Below are 21,248 nucleotides of genomic sequence, written 5' to 3'. Positions count from 1 at the left end.
GGAAACATCTTCCATGTTCACTAGAGAGGAGGGAAGAGGACATGTTGGAAGATGCAGGACTGTTAGGATCCATGAAGCTCGCTCTCCTCTTTCTCTTGGACATGAGCATTATTAGTTCTCAAGGGAAATGGGTGGGTAGAAGAGGGAGAAGCAGTCACTCCCCCCCCCCATCTCTTCCCACAGCCCTCAGGCCCAGGAAGCAAGATGGCACACAGGCTGCAGCGGGAGCAGCTCCCTCCCTCCCTCCCTCTGCCTGGCCGGAATCCCAGACAGCTCCAAGAAGAAAGCGAGAAGGATCTGAAACACATCCACTATTCAGCTGCATAGGTAGCAAGACTTGAAATCAAGCCAAGTGCTGGCAAACGCACAGCAGGCCTAAGCCTGCTAGACTAAAGGCTTTTCTGTGAAAACAAAGAGGCACGGAGACCAGTCTGATCGCTGTCTGGTGCCTTTCTCCCCATGTTGTCTCGGGGCTTTCTGAAACCAGAGCAGAAATGGTGGTTTTTTTCCTCCCAATCTAACTAAATGTGCAGTTTTGGAAACTGAAAGCTGGAAGCAGCCTACAGCATATGGATGTCACAGTGCTCTGCGTACGTCAAAAATGCATGGGTTTGACCCAAAGGAATACCTGAATCATAGTAATTTTATCTTCCTGGAGGGAACAGCTTGCAGAGCTCTCAATATTTTTAAGGTACTTGGATCAAAGGGGCAACCACGCTCACATGAGCTGCTACAGGGCTCCAGCTCCCCCGAGAAGCTGCTGCCCCCAGCCTTGCTCGCATTCCACCACTTCATGAGAAATTACCACCTTTCTGCTCTGCTGATGTATGAATGCATACAACTTGCCTTTGGTTCTGTCAAACCAATCTAGTTAGAACGCAAACACCACAACCAAAATTATGAAAAAGTACTGAACCTTATGATTATCAAAGAACTGCTAAGAACCAGACATTTGTGTCGTAACAGTTACAGATAAGCACACTCATCCCCCTCCCACTTTGCACATGTTGGAGTGAAGCCACTGGCTACCAGAGCTGCCTGTTGGCAGCAGATCTGGTTTCAAACCCATTCAACCCCATTCCACAAATCGAATTTACAATTGCAACTTCAGAACAATTAAATTAACACCTTTTTGGGCAGTAAGCTCCAGCAGGAAAACAGGCACCTTCTAAAGCAGTCCTGCCGCTGCTGCTGAGGTACTATGGGACTGCAGTATAGGACAGCAGTGTCCTTTCATTAGCGGTTCTTTTTGCTGAAGGTTACGGTTTCATAAGAAATAAAACATGATATGCATAAACAGGGGGTTGGATGTTTATGACTGATGAGCACATTGCTGACAAAGAAGGTTTGTCCACATAGTTCAGGAGACGTGCTTCATTTTCTGTAGGTGTGGATTTAACAAAACCAATACTGCAATAAAAGTAACATTGTCTAAACAGATTAATTCAGAAATGCTTGTACATTGTTTTAGAATGCATCAGGTATCAATTCAACATGAAGATACCTTGATTTGTTCTACATTTGGCTGTAATTTCAACTTTTTTCAAAATTGAAATTCATGCACTCCAAGGTAAAATTGCACTCTGCAGTAATACAGCTCAGCTTCATCCTTGCAATAAATAGCAGATACAGCTGCAAACATGCTCTCCTATGATGGCCTTCCCAACTAGGCATCACTTCCCTAGCAGCTGAAATGACTGCACACCAAGTCGGTTCCATTTTTTAGCCTCGACTTTTCCTGAACAGGACTGTTTTTTGGGGGCACTCATCAGTGCAGCAGCATCAGCCGTTCCAAACATCTGGAGAAGACATCAGTTAACATTCCCATCCTTGCCCCAACTGCTATGAAAGCAGTTTCTAACGTATTGAAGACAGTAGATGCAGTTTAAGGTGCTGTTGTACAACAGTGACAATAAACATAGCCGTTAACACCCAAAGTTTTGCAGCTTGAGCAATGTAACACTAGGAAAAATCATCTGTAACAAGCCATGACCCCTTTCAAGTACTCATTTCTTCAAGTGAACATGCTCCTTCTGTCAAAAATGAGCCACCTTGTTCTCTACAGACCACCAGAACAGAAACTTGCAGGATCTTTCAACCAGAACCCTTACCAATTTTAAAAAACCACAAGCAAAACCCAACTCCTAACCCCAAGTTGCATTCTTTTGATACTCCATCAAGTAAATATGGAGAATTTTGGTTTTTTTAAGTTGAAGACATGCTCCACCAGCTATAAAAAAAAAAAAAAAGCAAGCAAAAAACCATCACTCAATAACTCACAAGCTAAGAATTTGAAACTTGTAGTCTATAAGCTCATTAGTAGTTTAAAGAGTAGCATCCCATCTAAAGGAAAGGGATATTTTTTGTCAGATTCTTATAAAAAAAAGGCTTTATTTTGAACAAGTTTTCTCCATTTGGTTTTACACTCTCAACATACATATTCATGGACAAGCAGCATTTTCACAGAATAAGAGCCAAATACAAAGAGGAAGCCACTTGGGATTAACAGTTTCAACCTAATGGATTCAGACTTCGGAAAATACTGTATGCTGTCACTTATTTGAGGTAAAGGAACTCCATAAATTAAGATCCACTGTTTAACAGAAGAGTCAACAATGAACTATTTGTGAGAAGTAGGTGCCTTTGGGAAGGAGGGAAAACCCCCCAAATTTACTCTAAAACACTGTGAGCAACAATAGAAGGGGGAGGGAGGATTTCCACTTGATTTGTATTGGTAAACCAATAGTTTGGACTAATGTGTTTAACCAAATTTATGCATATTCAATTTCAAGTTCAATTAATTTTACTGGTAGTATAGCCTTAAAAGATGACCCTAACTGAAGATACATCATGAGCTTAGTTTACATGCTGAATGCTATCACAAGGTAATAATTTCAGGATCAGATAATGACCAGTGCACAAGTTTTTTTTTTTTCCTTCAGGTATCCAGTAAAATCCAATGCTTCCAATGCCCGTTATGACATATTCCAGTTGCACTGTTAATTTTTGGGTGGCTGTGCAATCAGGCCATAAAAATGATGCATTTTGTGGAATTCAAGAGTGCTTTAAAAAAAACTGTATTGAGGGGAGAGGGAGAATTCAACCTTCTGCTATCTGTTCATGCAAAAGTATACCCTCAATTTAACAGGGTTTAGATAAACAGTTGAAAGCCATTACATTGACCCATTTATACTAGTTTAAAACTGACTTGTCTATAAAGCAGATCAACTTGTGTCATTAACCTGTATAGAAACAATCTTAAACCTTTTAAAATAGTATCCACATTATACTAGACACTGTTTTAAAAGAGAAAGACTATCCTCACCTTTTAGAGCTCAAGATTTAAATTAGCTCACTAATCATCCTAAATATCTCTAAGGAGGAAATGGAACTGGATTCATATCCTATAACTACAAGAATCAATGTTAAATTCCTAGTGCCTAGCAGAAATACCACAAGCTTCAGTTCCACCATTTATTGCCAGGCACTGCTCAGTTTCTTCCAGTGAATTAAAGCATAATTTATGTACTTGCAACAAAACAAATGAAGCCATCCTCACATAGTGATACACTTCTTTAAAAAAGTTACTGGCAAAATAAATTCTACAATCCAGTTGGCCAAACCATCCAGTGCAAACAAAAACTGAAATTGAATTGATGGAAGAACTTAGTTGTAGGAGGCAAAGCAGAATTATTTAGAAAAGCTCATATTTCAATATTATTTTGTTTGCCAGCTCCAAGTTCCAGTGAGCAAAATGGTTTTATACTTATGTTGGAGGCAGGGAGAAGCTGGTTTGTTAATCTGGCTACGTAATGCTTCCATACCCTTTCTGTTGTTTGGAAAGCTATATTGTATTACATAGCTTCATGTACATAAAGTCATATCTTGCAGAAATATTATCAGTGATGAAAATTGCTTACTATCTTATACATCAAATAAAAGCAAACATGAATTAAATTGCAAGTCAGCCACTGTACAAATGGTCTCTCGAGATGTTCCAGCAACATTTTAATTAGACTTTTAAATCCTTAAGAGTTGCACAACCTCTGATACATAGCTATTGTGAAATTAAAACTTGGACAGAAAGATGGCTTATTTGTGAATAAACTGTCATCTATCCATTAGCTTTTATCTCACTTCAGACTATCCAAAAGCACATAAAGGTAGAAAAAAAAAATTCCACTAGTATCCAATTAGTTTCCTATGACATTGAATGCTAACAAAATGCTTTTCATTAAATGACAGCTAAGAGAACAGAGTAAGAAAAAAAATAAAGTCTCTTAAGAAATTTGATCCTTGTATTTAGGACCTTGCATTTCCTTCAATAAATCCCATGTATCATGTTGCATGGAGCATGAGTTTTTTAAAAAAAACCTCACCTGCCTATTGTGAATCATTGCACTTTTTGGTTGTGTGTGTTTTTTTTTTTTTTTTCCAAACTGCACTAGACAACTTTATTTCCAGCCAAAGACAAGGAATTTAGTCAAGAATCAGAAAAAAATTGAACTATGAATTCTGGCACAGCCAGGAGTAGCAACTCAACTACTCCATAGTGCTTAGGAAATAGGCTTTAGATTTTACACCAAGAAATTTGATTTATTGTAAATGCCACAGTCACATTGATAGACAGAGCACAGACTTCTGGTAACAAACAAACATACATTTTTGTAACTAAGCATTTCTACTTGGTAAATAAATGCATTTCGTACAGCCTTCCTTTTAAATGTGCCTAAACTAACCTAAATAAGCAGACAGCATAGCAGAAAAGGGAAACTTATGTAACTGTTTCTTAAGCAGTATAATATTTTTACTATGTATATAATATTTTATATTATATACACACACATTTTCATCAACAGTTCAAATTATACCCAAATAATAATAATTAAAAAAAGAAAAAAAAAACAAACCCAAACAAAACCAAAACTGGCGCTCCTCCAATACATTTACCACCTTTCCCTCAGGCATAGTTAATCCAGGTATTTGTCAAGATAGAGGAATGACAGTTAAAAAGACTCCCCCCACAAGAAACAAGTTACACAAAGAATACTGTATCACTACAAATTTTTTATTCAGAAGCCCATCTTTAAAAAAAATCTCATTATGAACTTGTTTGGTCAAACTACAACACTTTCTAGCAGACATACAGTAAAAATGGCATGGCTCAGAATCGACCAGATCTTTCACGATCTCTTGACCGCCTTCTATCACGTTCACGTCCTCCTCCTCCTCCTCCACCACCTCCACGACCACGATCTCTGGATCTAGACCGACGTTCACGGGACCTCGATCTGGATCTATGCCTTCAAAGAAAGTTTGAATATTTTACTGTGTCATCACATTCAGCAACTTACTTGCAGTACCACACAGTGGAACACTTAAGGATGTAAGTAATGAGGGAAGACAACATGGCATTAGAAGGATTTGTAAACTGGCCCTCAGGCCGCAAAATCATGCATTTACAAACCAAACAAACTTAACACTGAGGAGTCAACACATACTGTTAAAAGACTCAACTGTTCACTGCCAGTCATCCATCATAATGGGTGTACAAAACTTTAACAAAAGGCATGGAGAGGAACCAAATGCACTGTTGCACAGATGTTAATTAAAGAAACAAGAGAAAGGGATACCAGCTTTTGCAGTTATGAATAGCTCTTAACAAGGCACTGGTAAAAGCCTAAGGCTCTTTTAAGTTAAATCAACTGCATTAATTACCAATTACAGCTCAGTTCTCTTTTTCTAATTCCTGCCCCCTCTCTCTCATTAACCTGTGACAGCTTTAGCTACACAATGAATTTAAATAGGGTCATCAAGAAAAGAAAAAATGTATGGAGAATTCAGCTATTTTGTTTGTTTTACCACAGACTGAAATTGGGCTATCAGTAAAACAATCATATTGCAAAGCCAAACACTCAAGCCCAATCTTTCTTGCAATACAAGGTGATACCTTTTAATTAGCCTTACTAAGTCAGAGATTCTTATTCATAGAAGTGACCAAAAGACTAATACAAGAGCACACTTCATGTTTTCCATAAATCATTCAAGCATCTTAAAAGTTCACATTTACATTTAAATTCATATTAATTGGAATATTTTTGAAAATTATTTAGGCACAAATACATGTGCCTAAACAACATAATCTACATTTTCCAAAGTTAAATTCATTCTCACAAATTCTAAGACATTGCCTATTAAAGACATTTATAGGAAAAAACATGTTCATAATCCCAGGCTCCTTCTGTGATTAAAAGAAACCTACAAAACTGTGCTCTACATAAAAGGAAGCCAAACAATTTTACATGCCTATCCCAAATAACAAGGTCCTAAAAGCGAGTAGATTGAATCCAGCTCTAAGCGAAACATCCACAAGACAGGTATGATAGTAACAGCAGAGGTATACGCCTTTCTACAAGGTATCTTAATAAATAAATAAATATTATTAGTAAAATGTGTTTATCGCCATTTTTTGCCATTAATCAAAATCAGTATTCCTTTGCCCTACTGAGAATTCCTTTCATGAAGGATAAATCACATTGTGAGGTCAGCATTAACAAAAAGTGAGCTCAATGCAGTCACTCTGTTACTAACAGTAAGGAATGCATACAGGCTAGAAAAGATAGCCATTCACTATGACAAATAAATAAGGTGGGGTCCTGAATATAATCTACAGATACGCTCGATTGTGCTAGCTTTACTCGATGCCTTTCACTGGCATGTGTTAGAACTGTGTTAGGAAAACAAACAAACGGACATAAGTTTAAAGATTTGCCTTCAGAATGTTCAGCATCTGATCCTTAATTTTCCTGTTTTCATGTTGTTTAAAAGCAAACTTACTTTTTACGCCGCCGCCCATACAACTCGCGTCTTAGCTCTCGAGAAATTGGCTTCAAATGCATAAAGTTGCAGAAACCTCCTCGTGTACACTCTCTGAAATGGAATTAAAGAGACATAGTTAAAATTCCCAGCTCTACACAGTATCTGATTGCCTTAAGCCCTATCTAGCCATCTAAAAGCTAATCACTCCTAACACTAAAACCAGTAAATCACAAACACAGTTTACTGACACTGACTCATTCCTAGCTCAAAGTCCTAAGAAGATGGCAAAACTCAGGAGACTGGCTGCAGGTGCTCCATATTAACATTACCTGAAGTGTTTTTCTTCCTACACTAAGCTACACATAAAAGCCACACCCATGCAACCACCCTGTGTGTGCAAGTGTTCCAAAGATACTGTCATAGGCAAAAACGAAGTCAGTCGCTTTTTACCCCATTTCATATTGACGGCAACAGGCCTCTCTGAAGTCAGTCACAGGGGAGAGCTCAGCATGAATGGGCTGTCCATTAAACCAGCGGTTGTTCAGGTCAATCACAGCCTTTTCCGCATCTTCTTCACGGCGAAACTAAAAGCAAAGTTAACATTTTTCTCATGTTATAGAGAAGCAACGGAAGTAGATCAAACATTCCTATCAAATCAGTTATGCAATATCTGAGGCTTAGGACTAGTAACCAAACTAGAAGCTAGTTCAGAGTTCCTGGGACAGTCCATCAAATCAAGGGTAAAGATGCTAGCTTTTCATCAATCAGGACTCAAAGCTGATCACGACACTGACATTTTCTCTTAATTATCTTCTATTTGGTCTTTCAAGTTTTGAAGCTTGTGTTAAAAGATATGATAAAAGATCGTGTTTTCTTAATACAACTTTAAACTTTATGCACTGAAAACACAATATAAACCTTGATGCTAGAGCACTAATGCTCAAATGTAATGGATTTTTTTCAAACTAAGAAATCTGCATGAGAACTGAAGCTCTCATTCAATTAGAATTTACAAAAATCTGATCCTGTTTTAAAATTAACCTAAAACTTCAATTCTTTTTCACAGCTAACCACTTGCAAACTTTTAAAACTAACTTTTGTTTCTGATAATGACCTACACAGCTGAGAAATTTAGGCTAGGAAATATTTTCCAGCTAAGGGAAGGTGCAGCAAAAACATTAAAAAAACCTCTCTCAGACACTCCCAACACTGTGTATACACAATAAAATTTCTGCAGGTGATAATTTTGTACTGATTATTCAAGAGATACCAATGATTTTTAAGAGCTAAACCTAAGTGCTTCAGTCTGCACCTTAGACCACCCAGCTACTGCCAAATGTAACTTGGTTACAAGATGTTTTGTTTAATTGGGAAGTTAGACAATAAATGCATCTGTTGAAAGTAAACACACCTGTTGCGAATAACCTCTGCTCATAATGAAGTGCTTAAAAGGCAGTGTGATGGGAAGACAGACCCCAAATTATTCCTGGCAAACTAAACAGTCCAGCAGTGGTGACTGTGTTTGTAACAAAGTAAAAAAAAAAAAAGCGTTAATCTTTATGAAAACAGCACAGATTTTGACTATCAAGAAAGCGTCTCATCATCTCTTAAAATTTCTTTCAGATTCCATTCACGTTTTCACTCTTTCTACTTTATACTGTAAAACTGGAAAGAAGCTTATATCCTGAGGAGCTACTCTCACAAAATCTACACGCATACAGTAGCTTTTTAAAATTATAGATCAATAAATATCACCCTATCGATTACGTAAACATGTATCTCTTTTCCTACCTTTACGTATACATTTCCAACTAGATGATCTCCAAGGTTATCACAAACATTCATCTCCTCAACTTCACCGTATTTTTCTTCCATTTCTGTGAAGACCTCCTAAGCACAAAGCAAACAATTAAAAGTTTGCAGCACATTAGTTGTAGAGTACAGAAGTATTGCATTTAGCTACTAATGTGTGTAAAAAAAGTCCTTTCCTAAAAAAGGCAAACCAAAATAACTTTTTTTTACATTTCAGATTTTAAAATTACTACTTTCTTGGCCTGTACTGTATCCATCTGTAAGTACAACACTGACGGGATACAATAAAAAGATACAGAAAACAGTAGGCATACAGTATTTACACAATACATAAGATGCACTGAAAACACAATATAAACCTTGATGCTATAGCTTTACCTAATTTGCTTCTATGCAAATAATTAAGTTTATTTTAAATTTATAGGAAAGAACGGGATTATGAGATAAAAATGCGAAATCCCTTAAGTTGCTGATTCTTGTAATTCCTGGCGAATTTGAGACAAACACCTGAGGAAACAAACACTTCTGTCTGAATCCATCTAATTGTGCCATACACTGAATCTTATCTAGCCCATTTGTGTTGACAAATCCATGAACACTTTAATGCATTCTCACATCTCTTACATACCTCAAAGAATTCATCGTAATGTTCCTGCATCTCAACATCGCTCACAGCACCTGTAAAAATCAAGAGTCATACTGATTAGAGCCTATACACAAAGAGGGAAAGATTTTGATCACACTACAGAACAATCTAGAAAGGTCATCTGGAGCATAAAAGACACCATATAGCATGGAGCTAACTAACAGGAATATTAAAAATAAGTACGTGTGAAGAGCTTTGAGTCCTCAAAATAATATGTCAAAACATTACATTGACATGATCAAATCAAACAAGTTTAAATCAGAAACAAACTTGTATGCCACAAATTTAAAGGAAGGGGAAAGGAATTACTTTGAAATACCACTAAAATTTAATGTACAGTCCTACTCTCTATCTACCAACAACTTTAACTAAACAGAAGGCAAGTGCTTTGTCACATTTCCATATTTTAAAGCACGATTAACAATTTAGTGTTCCTCTTCCTAAAGGCAGAAATTCATTTTAACATGTCCGCCTCTCCAGCATATTCACTAGAATCTGATTTCACAATGCGACACAGCCCACAATTTTTTTTAATTTGATAAGAAGTTCTTAAAATTACATACTTTTCTCAGTGCCCTCAAAGAAGGGTACCAAAATGCCTTGCGATAGAGAGCAATTTTCTAGTTTAATTGTGAATATCACTGCTTTTTTCTCCTGTAGTCCTGCAGAACACCTTTTAGTGCAGGACAAGCCAGTCATATATTCAGATTAGATTTTCATGATCCAAGCTGGACTTCACAAATGAACATTGCTTGCCTGCTGCTATAAAACAACAACAGAAGTTTGGCTGATTTTTCAAAGTATTAAGAATATAAAAATGAATTTTGTTTATTTCTTCCAGTCTACAGAATTTTAAACTACATTAAGCTGTATACATTAAAGCCTAAAGTATTAGCTTTTCAGCAGTTAAATGGTTTACTATGACTAAGTGGAACAGTCTTAAAATGAACCCTGCATTTCATGCTAGAAAAATATTCTAGCCTTTAAATTGTAAGCATTACCGTTTTAGTTCACAGAATGTGGAAGACAAGAAACTGAGCCAACAAAGCTGAGTTTATTCACTTTGCACTGCTATGAAAAAAAGAGATTTTCTGGGCTCATTTTTGTCTTATCTTACCATTTGGACGAACTTTACTTTTTTCTTCAAAGGCTCTAATACTAACCAGCCACACTTTCTGGACTCTAATTACTTTTCTTCCACCCAGCTCATCTCCTGAAGAAGGCTAAGGGGTGAGTGTTATATATAGTTTAAGCTAACGATGTTTCTGCATTTGAAACATGTTTGCTCTTAAGAACTTTCTTCTTCCCCACTGCTTCTCCACGGTTATACAGCAAATTAAGGAAATATCAAACATTAAACCAGTATTTCTAGACAGCTTAATACTTAACTATATTCCCAAGGTTCTGCCAACACCACTGATAACAGCTTACTTATAGCTAAAGATATATTTTTTTTAAAGATATCAGACAGAGGCCTCATGAGCCATGTTGGGAATAACTACTTTTTAGCAGATGGACAATTGCTAAAAACTTACAAGTAGATTCCATTGTCAAATTAGGAGATCATAAGCAAAAGTTAGTTAATGGCTACTTCAATATCCTTCTAAAGAGGGAAGCATTCATGTGCAACAAGCTTTACAAACATTCATATTCCAGGGCCACTGGTATCTGAACCTTGAGAAGCCCAATTACTAATTAAAATATTCAGGAAAACTATTGTTTCAAAATCTAGGGTTAATTCTCTACGACGGCAATAGAAAGGAAGACAGTTAAGCAACAACAACAGAAGCATTAAATAGCTACCCAAGTTATCCATTTAAAATACATGCAGAACGTAAGTAGGGACAAATACCAAAAAAAAACAGGGAGCCAGGAGTTTCAGCAAACCTACTGGTCACAAAGCTCCAGCTCTACCACAGAAGGTACAGTTGGGCTCTGGTAAGTATCTACCCACTTGCCAAGACCAACTGGATACCAGCATTGAGAACGCTAGAGAATCCATTCAAGACTCTTGCAGCTGCACAATCTAAACAGCTCCACAGACCAAACTGCTGTAACTCTGTGCAAATTAGTTACCAGCGCATAGAGAATTTAGGGACAGAGTGGAAATACCCAACTGCACATTTTTTGGTTTACTAGAACATCATTAACTACTAAACATCTGCAACAAGAAAGCCTGCAAACCAACAGAACTGTTTAAGTGTCTAGACAAACTTACATAGGTCATTACTTATCTAGCTTGGTTGTATGACACACAAAAAAAATCAAGTTACTTAATTTGGCCAAAATTACTTTTAAAAGCAGAAGAGACAGTGTTGACTTTTGTGTTAGTGGCTCATTTCACAAAGCACATCTAATCAAATGCTGGTAACTAATCTGAACTAGTCTATAATCCAACAGTCAAAAAAAGGAATAGCCAAAGCTTTATTACCACACAGTCAATATTCACTTCAACAAGAAACATTAGTTAGAAAATAACACCAATCCTTTTTGGTCCTATTTTTTTTTTTAATCTTATTCTAGTATTGATAATTCAATCACAATCATGTATCAGTAATCGCAGATCAACAATCCTGGTCATTTAACTTCTGCCAGTCTCACAGTAGGTATGTTTTCTTATGCCCGTTTCTACTTCATGAGGAGTCATTATTCATGACCATACCCAAATGCCTTCCCCTCCTCAAAAGTACTTTTACAGATATCTTTTCCCATGTAAATATACAACTTGGTTTTGGAATTTCAATTTTAAAAGCTTGGAAGGAATTTTAAACATGCACCTATCCCAAAAAGGACAGCTGCCACAAGGGAAACATTTCTCAGTCAAAGCATATTCTTCCAAAGTAGACTCTAAATGGAAGCTGCATTAACCTAGGGCAAATTTCTGCATGCAGTCTTAACAGTTTCAAATTGAAGTTCTCTTAACATTTACAGAGCAGGAAATTTGTTCTGGATGAAGCCAACGTGTCAACATCCTGCTCTTTTAGACAGTGGAACCTAGTGGATAGCATAAAAAGATATAGAAAAGCATTTCTAGGATGCAGGCAACTGGCAGGGAAAAAGCTGGAGGGAAGAAAGCAGTGTAACCAAGCCTGCTTCACAGGGCAAGTAAAATTTCAACCCTTTTTGATTTAATACATGGTATTCAGATTCCCCTCTTATTTTTGGGAGTAAGAAAGAAGGTCAGTGGGACAATATAAATGTTTTTCGGGGGTCTTTTTTTGGTGTGGGTTTTTTTTTTGGACACATTTAACGAAACGTGGTCAGTTTGATCTGTTAAACTAAAATGGTAGACCAGCTTAAGTCGACACTGAGCTCTGACAATCAAGCCCAGGGAACCAGTGAAGGAACTTGTATGAACTTACAGCGCAAACCGTCAGCAGACTGGGAAGAGTTTTGAGGGTTACGGTAAATGTTCAAGAGGGCAATGGTCTGAAATACAAAACGCAACAACTTTATATTATGGAAAATAATTTTAACAAGAAACCGGTTTCCTTTAGGGTCGCTTTTGCCGAGTCTGTGCTGAAAAAGAGGTGGTTATTCTCTACCAAGGAGAACTTTCACTTAGCTGGTGACCTTTCTGAATCAACCTAACACTGTAAAGTAACAGAGATCTCATGATACTGCATTATTGTATTTTATTTTGTTCACTAATATTACTATAGAGGGGGTTTGCATGATTTCAGGCAGATAAATAATAGATGATGTCCAAACACAGTATTCAAAGTACTAGCATAATAATTTGTTTGAATTCGATTTACTGAGTTTTTTTTAGTAGCAAAACCCCAGGAAAGGAAGTAATACAATAATTACAGCATAACATGAAATCTCCATTTTCCTAAAAAAGTTAAGATGAAAGAAAACCCACAGTTTTGGGAAACTTACCGTACATCACATATATACCTATTGTTTTTGTTTGTTTTTGTTAAATCAAGAATTTGAGAAATGTCTGCAGGTTAACCCTTTAAAAAGAATGCAGTGTTACTAAGCACTCAAGTTGCACTTTGCAGTACAAAAGAGAATCTGCATCAAGTCCAATTTATGCAGTCAACTCCGCATTCTGAATTGCACACATTTGACAAGTTCTTGATCTATGCGCAAGAAGAGTTCCATCACTTGTCCTGTTTGCAACAGCTTTATGTCAGCAGCTCAGAAGCCAACATTATTTTCTCATAATTAGGAGTGGGCTCTTTAACACCATTGTTTAAAAAAATTTCTCCAACTGTGGGACTTACAGTGTGAGCCGTCAGCCGTCTGTGCACTGTTTTGGGGGTTACGATAGATGTTTTGAATCAAGATGGTCTGCGGGGAAAAAAAATAAAAAGGGGAATTCTACTGGCTGCTGTGCATATAATAGACAATTGCAAAGAGACAACTTGTTTGCAAACAGCTAAAAGTAATATTTTATTCTTAAGACTTCCTTTTGTATTTGCAGAATATCTTCCAAAATTGCATCCAGACCATCATATTATGAAAACAGTTTTAATTAACCACCAAGAAAGAGCTGCATTTGTCTCAACAGCTATCCTCAATATGGGAAGTGTGAGGCACTGTACCCTAAAGCACCCTACCACATGACATTATGGAAATGCCTAGCTTTTGAGACCAGATTCATTATTGTATGTCTAGGGGAAAAAAAAAATAGTGTTATGTGCACAGCATATGATACAAAATGCCAGAGTCTAAAATGTTACACCAGACAGTAAGGTTTTTAGGCAAGAGCTGCATCTCATTTTGTGCATCAGGAATTTCTTGGTGGAATTTCTGTTTCAATAATATAATAGCATCATAGGTTCACATGTTTCCGATCCTTCAAATAAGGACAATATCCTTTTAGCCCTTCTGCTTTTTACTTGAAGAATTAGCCCAGGCAGACTTGAAACCTTACATTTGTACCGTTCTTCTTAAAATCAAGTTGTCTGAAAAAACAAACCATGTTTAAGTTAGTAAACTAATATTACAAAAAAAAATCCAAACGTCCATATCACTGTAAGCAGCTCAAAAATTGAAATTTGATTACTTACAATACAAGCTCAATGTTTGTTAATATGAATCGCAATCCCCAAATAATTTTAGCTTACACATTATTATTAGTCACAGAAATCAGAGCTTAAAGAAGTCATAGACCAGCAATGCCATACATAAATATGCTGCCCACTTAACACATTAAAAAAAAAAAAAATCTGTAACATGACATTTAAAAAAAAAAAAAAAATCACACACTTTTTTTATAATGGGTGTGGTCATACCAACCAAAGCTTTGTGTATCCGTGGCCCAGGTTTAAAATAACTATGTTTTATCCTACAATTGGAGAGAGCCAGAAACATGCATACAGTTACAGTGTTTCTGCTGATTGCTGGTAATTTGATCACCATGAATTGCATGACCTTTCCTAACACAGCTATTCTATGAAGAAGCTGCACCAGCAACACAAGAGAAAAATATTGTGCTGGTAACTTCCCATTAGTAAGATACCCGTTCTTCTATTTTCTATCACAGCTGATTATCAATCTGCATACAAATAAAGGTTTCTCTAGTGAACTCTACACATCTGCCAGGTACATTTGAGATGTTACAATACAAAACATCTGTCAGGTGATGCTTTAGTGGTCCCAGATGTCACTGGATGAACCTGCCCCACCCTGCTGACCTACCTCAGCTGGTATTGCTAACTGCAGTTTCTAATGTAAAGCTAAAACTGTACTGACAGAGGAAACTGTTGTTGCACATAAAGTGTTGTTGGTTTTTTTAAAAAATGTAGTTTGGGGTTTTGTTGCTTCACATTTTTAATGACAACTACAGTCAAAGTTGTCTAATTTAGAAAAATTTCGTAGCAGCCAATGACCTAAATTAATGTCTCCAAACAACCAATCACATCTCTGCGTGCTCTCCATGTAGGTCAGCAACATGGAATCATTTTGAAAATAGGCAATATTCTTTTTGAGATACAATATGTACATTAAAAAATTATTAAATTCCCAGATGTGGAAAACTTTTTTTGTAGATGGAAGTACCAGCAGTGGTTCCTATCAATCAGGAACCCAGCCAGTGCCCCCTAGAACTGCCCCCTGCCTAACCATAAAGCTTAACTTCATGAGGACCATCACTCTGAACTCCAGTCATACGGACAGTATTTGCCTCCCTAATTCTCTCCAAACCAACATTAGTCCACCATTCTCATCAATCTTGCTCCACGTCAGCTAAAATGAACTTGCAGAGGACTCCACTGCTATGTGAAATTTACCTTTGTAAGTAGAACTGCTGATAATGCAACAGCTTTCATAGGCATTACTTGTCATATACAATATTCCCCAAGAATCTATTTATCTGTATACCTTGACAATCAGCAGTGATAGAAAGAGGCAAAGCATACAGTTGTCCAGGAATGTAATTTCTGAAAACTATAGAGCTCATAATAACAAAAACCCTATCACCCACTTGCCTTTTTTTTTTTTTTGCCAGACATGCAGCTACACATCATGTCTTTAACAATATTCACATAGCCAAAGATTAAATTATCTGTGAAGTCAACTGACATATACACCCTCAGCAACCAGGCAAGTTGTTTTCGAGAAACAATTATTTCAAATTCAAAGGAGTATGTAAGTTACATTTGAAAGTTAAGAGCCTGGGTCAAAGAGCAAATCTAACTACAGATGAGTTGTTCTTACTTATTAATAAGTCTTCTTCCATTAAATGCATAAAAGACAAGTTCATGCCTCTGAAATAGGCAGAACATGCTGTCATCGTTTGTGATTAAAAAAAATCTGGGATGGTTTAAGTGCCTAAACACCACTGAGAAGGCACACTCACCTGAAAGTTAGCACTGGTTGGTCTCTACTACAGGCAAGCTTACAACAGCATCGCTTCCTGCAGCCATTAAGGGTGACAGGAGATAATTAGAAATGCTGGGAGAAGTAAATGGAATACCCCCAAAAAAGCAAAAACCCATATAAACTGGGGCCAAAAGTGAACTACTTAATCTGGAGCTCTGTAACTACTCACTTGTATCTGAGAATCTACGCTTTAAAGAAGCAAGAATATACTGCCACTAGAAGAGAAAACAAAAGGATAACAAACCTGGCTAAATGTCGGTTTGTTGTGCAACCGAGAACATCTGTCTCCATGACGACAAGCTCCAATTTTGAAATAAAATGAACAGTTGACTCTGTGAGTGAAAAAAACCACAAAGTATTTTCAATATTAGAACAGAAAAACATTAACATGCAATTCCTATAAAACATATGCCCTTAACTACCTTTATATTGATGTAAAGAAGTACTATAGAAAAACAAAACAAAACCAGTATAGGCAAGCATTACAGCAAACCTGTTCATGTTCATTCCTCTTTACTCTTAATTTACAGCAAGTCATCTAACCAATTTCACCCACTACTCAAATCCAAAAGTGCATTTGTGACACCATAATGGACAGAAGCAATCACCCCTGTTTTACCCTTCCAGTTCCCTATTCTTGTCTTTATATCCGTCTCACTGGGTGATGGGATGCGAAATAATGTGAAAAAACAGTATGAAAAGTTGCACTATGGGCTATATGGTTGTGTCTTAGTTCATGGAACCCCTAGTCTGGGCAACATAACCTGCTTTAAAGCTGATCAGCTGCACCTACCTAATGTTTTGTAAAACACCTCTTTTAAAGTTTTAGTCAAAGGTAACTCAGAGTGCTGCCAACATAGTATTTAAAGGAATTCAGATAAGAGAAAAATCATGTTACAGAGAGAATACACATAAGCAAAATAAAATCATTTAATAAGTCATCTCCATGAATGTAGCTAATAATTCTAAAATGAAGCTTTTTAAAAATTTTAAACCACAAGCTTTTCTCAATTAACCATCACCTAATGTCAAGTTCAAAACTATGCTGGTCTAGGAATCCCACTAAAACTCTCATGTTTAAGCATAATCCACATGGAATGATAACAGAACACCATACAGAGTTTAGTTACCTTCACTGGGAAAACTGAATGCAAAATTCTGAAGGGCAAGAAAACTATTATGGGCTATGTATGTATAAATGAAATTTAAGAATTCTCCTGGAAGATTATTATTACCATACTCATAGTTATCACCAATTCTTTCCACAATCCTGTGTAATCAACATCAACTCATGGAAAGGGAAAATAAAGTATTAAAGCATATCTGATTTTTAGCAAAACATTTTACTGTAAAATGTTACCATGCTTACTTTTCATTTTTACATTTCTGAAAATATATACTTAGCATTACAATATACTTACTGTCTTTTCTGAACTCTACCCTGAAACAAAAACAATGATCTAACTATAAAATTACCAATAGTGCCTCCAACTTCAACACTTTCTGGAGAGTTCTGCTTGCTTTTTGATTAGAAAATAAGGAATTTCATGGCTGCTGTATCAGCATATACTCATACTGTTAAACTTTAATGCACTATATCAGGAAGGAGGTCACAGTAACAGAGCTCAAGAGAAGCTGCAGATACTGCTTTTTCTGACAGACGAGCGAATTGAAACTGGCATGTTGCACTACAAAGTAGAAGGCAAATAGAAGCCTCACAGTCAGAGGCTGACAAGAGTAATTTAGTCCAGTAGCACATCGATGCCCCCTTTCATTTTTACAAGTGGAAAAACACGTTGGTTTGGTCAGGCTGACGGTGACCAAATTTTCGTTAGGAGGGTTTTGCAAGTACGCTTCCAACAACCAGAGAACCTAGAGACGTTCCCGACGCGTGGAAGGCTGCAGGCAGAAGCCTGAGGATCAGGATGCAGCAGTCGGGGAAATCCTCCGCACCCTGGGGAGGGGGGAGAAATAACCAGTCGCTGTCCTTGCAGCAGAGCGGAAGCTCTCGGGCTGCTGCGAGGCGCAGAGACGCGAACAAAAGGGGAAGAGGCGGCCCATTTCCGGCAGGAGGCGGCGGGAAGCTCGGCACCCAGCGGCCCCGACCGCTCCCGCCCGCCGCCAGAGGAGCGCAGCCGTCGGGGGGAGGGCGGGGAGGAAGGGGTGGGGGGGCGCGGCAGCGCGCCACGAGGCGCGGGCACACCCGCATGGCGGCCGCAGGAAGGGCAGAGGGAGAGCGGGAGGAGGAGGAGGGACTCCCCGAGGGGAACAGACCCAGCCCGGCCCGGGAGGGGAGAAAGAAGCGCAAGGGGCGGGGCCAGCGGCGCGGACACGCGCAGGCCCCACGCGGCGAGGGGGTGGGGGGGGCGCGCGCGCCCTCTCCCTCCACCCCTCCCCGTCCTTGGCGGCGCGCGCACGCGCTCTCCGGCCGAGGGGGGAGGGGAGGAGGGGCCGCCGCGCCGCGCGCCTGAGGGACGGGGTGGGGGGAAGGGAGGGAGCGCGCCCGCCTCGCTTCCTCTTCTCTCCGCGGCCGCGCGCCGCCACGTTCCCCCGCGCGGCCGTGGCTGGGGGTGGGGAGGGGGGAAGAACGCCCGAGCGCGCGCCCCAGTCCCGGGGGTTCCGTTGGCCCCCGAGGCGGGAGTGGAAGAAAGGGGCCGGGTCCCGCCGCGGGAAACGGGGCTGGGTTGGGGGGGGGAGGCTGATCGCCACGACCCATACAGGCCGCCCGGGCGGGCGCTGCGCGTAGCCGTGCCCCGCGCGCCCCGCCACCAGCCGCCGGCCTCCCTCGAGCTCCCCCCGAAGCGCCTAAGCCGCGGGAGAGGCGCGGAGCGGCGCGGGAAGGAGGGATGGGCCACTCACTTGTCCTTCTCTGTTCCGAAGATGGAGGCCAGATACTCCGCCATCTCCCACCGCCCGCCCGCCGGACAGCCCGGCGCCCACCGTGCACGTCACTGCCGCCGCGCCGGAAACACTTCTACGGAGCCCCGCGCGAGGAGGGGAGGGGAGGGCGCGGCTCCTTGCGCATGCGCGCGGGGCCGCCAGCCCCTCATTGGGTGCGTGGTGGGGACCGCTTCTCCCTGCAGCGGCGCGGGCAGGGCGCGCGGGGCCCGCTGGCGGCACCTGCGGCCGCGCATGCGCTGGATAGGGCACGGGGCGGCGGGGAGCCCGCGCTGTAGCCCAGCGGCGTCGGGTGTGGCGGGGGGTTCTGGCCGCATCCCCGGGACGGTGCCTGGCGGCTCCCGCTGAGTCTATGGCTCTGCCTTAGCCGGAGTAGAGGGGAGAGCTGAGCTCTTCGCCGCAGGAGTCCGGGGGGTGGTGCCTCGGGGAGGGGCCCACCGTGGGGTGAGCGGCCAGTGGTGGAACGGGAAGCGTCCCGTGGGCAGCTGGGGCGTCTCTTGTGGCCTGAAAGATCCGAGTGTGTCTTGCCCGCAGTGTTGCATCAGTCTTAAAGCACCTTATGCGGTCCCGGTGGTTCAGCTGGGGGAACTACTGAAGCGTGGTGTGCCTCCATGTCCAGATTTCCTGATTACAGCCCCGTCCTGTTCTGCAGCACGGTGTGTGGCCAAAACTTCCAAAGCAGCCTGAGTTTTGCCAGAAGGAAGCTCTGAGCTGAAAAAAGACAGCTTAGCCAGTGCTTCAAGGAAACTGAGGAGCCTCTGATAGATACTGAAGCATGCGGCTAAAGGGCCTGACAACTGGGAATCACAGAATGTTAGGGATTGGAAGGGACCTCAAAAGATCATCCAGTCCAATCCCCCTGCCGGAGCAGGAACACCTAGATGAGGTTACACAGGAATGTGTCCAGGCGGGTTTTGAATGTCTCCAGGGAAAGAGACTCCACAACCCCCTGGGCAGCCTGTTCCAGTGCTCTGGCACGCTTGCCGTTAAGAAGTTTCTTCTCATATTTAATTGGAATCTCCTGTGTTTCCATTTATACCCATTGCCCCTTGTCTTGTCATTGGTTGTCACCGAGAAGAGTGTGGCTCCATCCTCATGACACTCACCCTTTACATATTTATAAACATTAATGAGGTCACCCCTCAGTCTCTTCCAAGCTAAAGAGACCCAGCTCCCTCAGCCTTTCCTCGTAAGTGAGATGCTCCACTCCCTTCATCATCGTTGTTGCCCTGCGCTGGACTCTCTCCAGCAGTTCCCTGTCCTTCTTGAACTGAGGGGCCCAGAACTGGACACAATATTCCAGGTGTGGTCTCACCAGGGCAGAGTGGAGGGGAAGGAGGACCTCTCTGGACCTACTAACCACCCCTTCTAATACACCCCAGGATGCCATGGGCCTTCCTGGCCACAAGGGCACAGTGCTGGCTCATGGTCATTCTGCTGTCCACCAGGACCCCCAGGTCCTGCCCCAGGAAGAAGGCAGACATGAAAGAAGGGCTTTGCTGGAGCACAGCATCAGAAGTTTATACGACTGTAGAGAAGATAAGGATACTGCTTAGATGCTAGAGGGTGTTCCTGCAATTAGTCATCTGTACAAAGGACACTGACAAGAAACCCAAGTTAGACCTTTTTAGCACGTTTTCAAGTGCTGGAATAAAGTAGTGGCTCAAAGGCAGGAAAGTGCAGGTTCTGAAGGAGTTTAAATAAAAGTTGGATGAGCTGCAAATAAAAATACGCATTTCATTTAAAAGCAGAGTGGAGGGCAGGACCAAATTCTTTCTGGTTGTTCTGGGAAGTTTCAAGGAATTATGGGCCAATAGCTGCAAATTTGAACCAAGTGAATTGATATTTTTGAAATGGAATAGTAATGCGCGTGGAAGACTGTGATGCTGTACAGCCTGATCAGCATTTGCAACAAAAGTGATGTCGCAGTCTGAAAATCATTGCAAGAAAGTGAACTTACTCATTTTGTTGATGCAGAAAACAAAAGACTGAGCACTTGCTGTGTTGCAAGTAAAATTAGTCCCTTAGATAATTTTGAAATCCCTGAAACATTTACAAATATGCTTTATTTCACATAATGTTCACAGCCCCAGTTGTGGTCCATAGAGCTATTTGCAAGCACAAGTGCTTGCTGTGTTGTGCCAGACACAATATGATTGAAACTTAACAGCAAGTCCAGTTCTGAGGAAGTAAGCTGAATGTTGGTTTGAGCTGATTCAAAGATGCCATGACCCGTCAC

The 21,248-nt window shown here is 40.4% G+C and overlaps 1 protein-coding gene across 8 annotated transcripts; it reads right to left on the bottom strand.

The window, feature by feature from the left end:
* Positions 1-2,371: 2,371 nt before the first annotated feature.
* On the bottom strand, positions 2,372-19,113 carry U2AF1 (U2 small nuclear RNA auxiliary factor 1). 8 transcript variants are annotated; one of them, XM_082054792.1, is made up of 11 exons: positions 18,971-19,024; positions 17,984-18,065; positions 16,356-16,443; positions 16,089-16,145; positions 14,163-14,193; positions 13,510-13,576; positions 9,260-9,309; positions 8,611-8,709; positions 7,270-7,403; positions 6,838-6,930; positions 2,372-5,303 (listed from the first exon to the last, which is right to left on the bottom strand). In XM_082054792.1, exons 3-11 carry the CDS (start codon positions 16,400-16,402, stop codon positions 5,165-5,167), a joined length of 717 nt encoding a protein of 238 aa, XP_081910918.1. In that variant the 5' UTR covers positions 16,403-16,443; positions 17,984-18,065; positions 18,971-19,024; the 3' UTR covers positions 2,372-5,164. The 8 variants fall into 8 exon arrangements, with proteins under 8 accessions (XP_081910918.1, XP_081910917.1, XP_081910919.1 ...); XM_082054791.1 differs by lacking the exon at positions 17,984-18,065 and having other exon boundaries at positions 18,971-19,107; XM_082054793.1 differs by lacking the exons at positions 17,984-18,065; positions 18,971-19,024 and adding an exon at positions 17,588-17,803.
* Between the last annotated feature and the right edge of the window lie 2,135 nt (positions 19,114-21,248).

The sequence above is a fragment of the Streptopelia decaocto genome (genome assembly GCF_964273445.1).
Source record: "Streptopelia decaocto genome assembly, chromosome: 1".
NCBI classification, from domain to species: domain Eukaryota; kingdom Metazoa; phylum Chordata; class Aves; order Columbiformes; family Columbidae; genus Streptopelia; species Streptopelia decaocto.
Note: the sequence above shows the minus strand (reverse complement) of the source record. Positions and strands in the feature narration are given on the sequence as shown.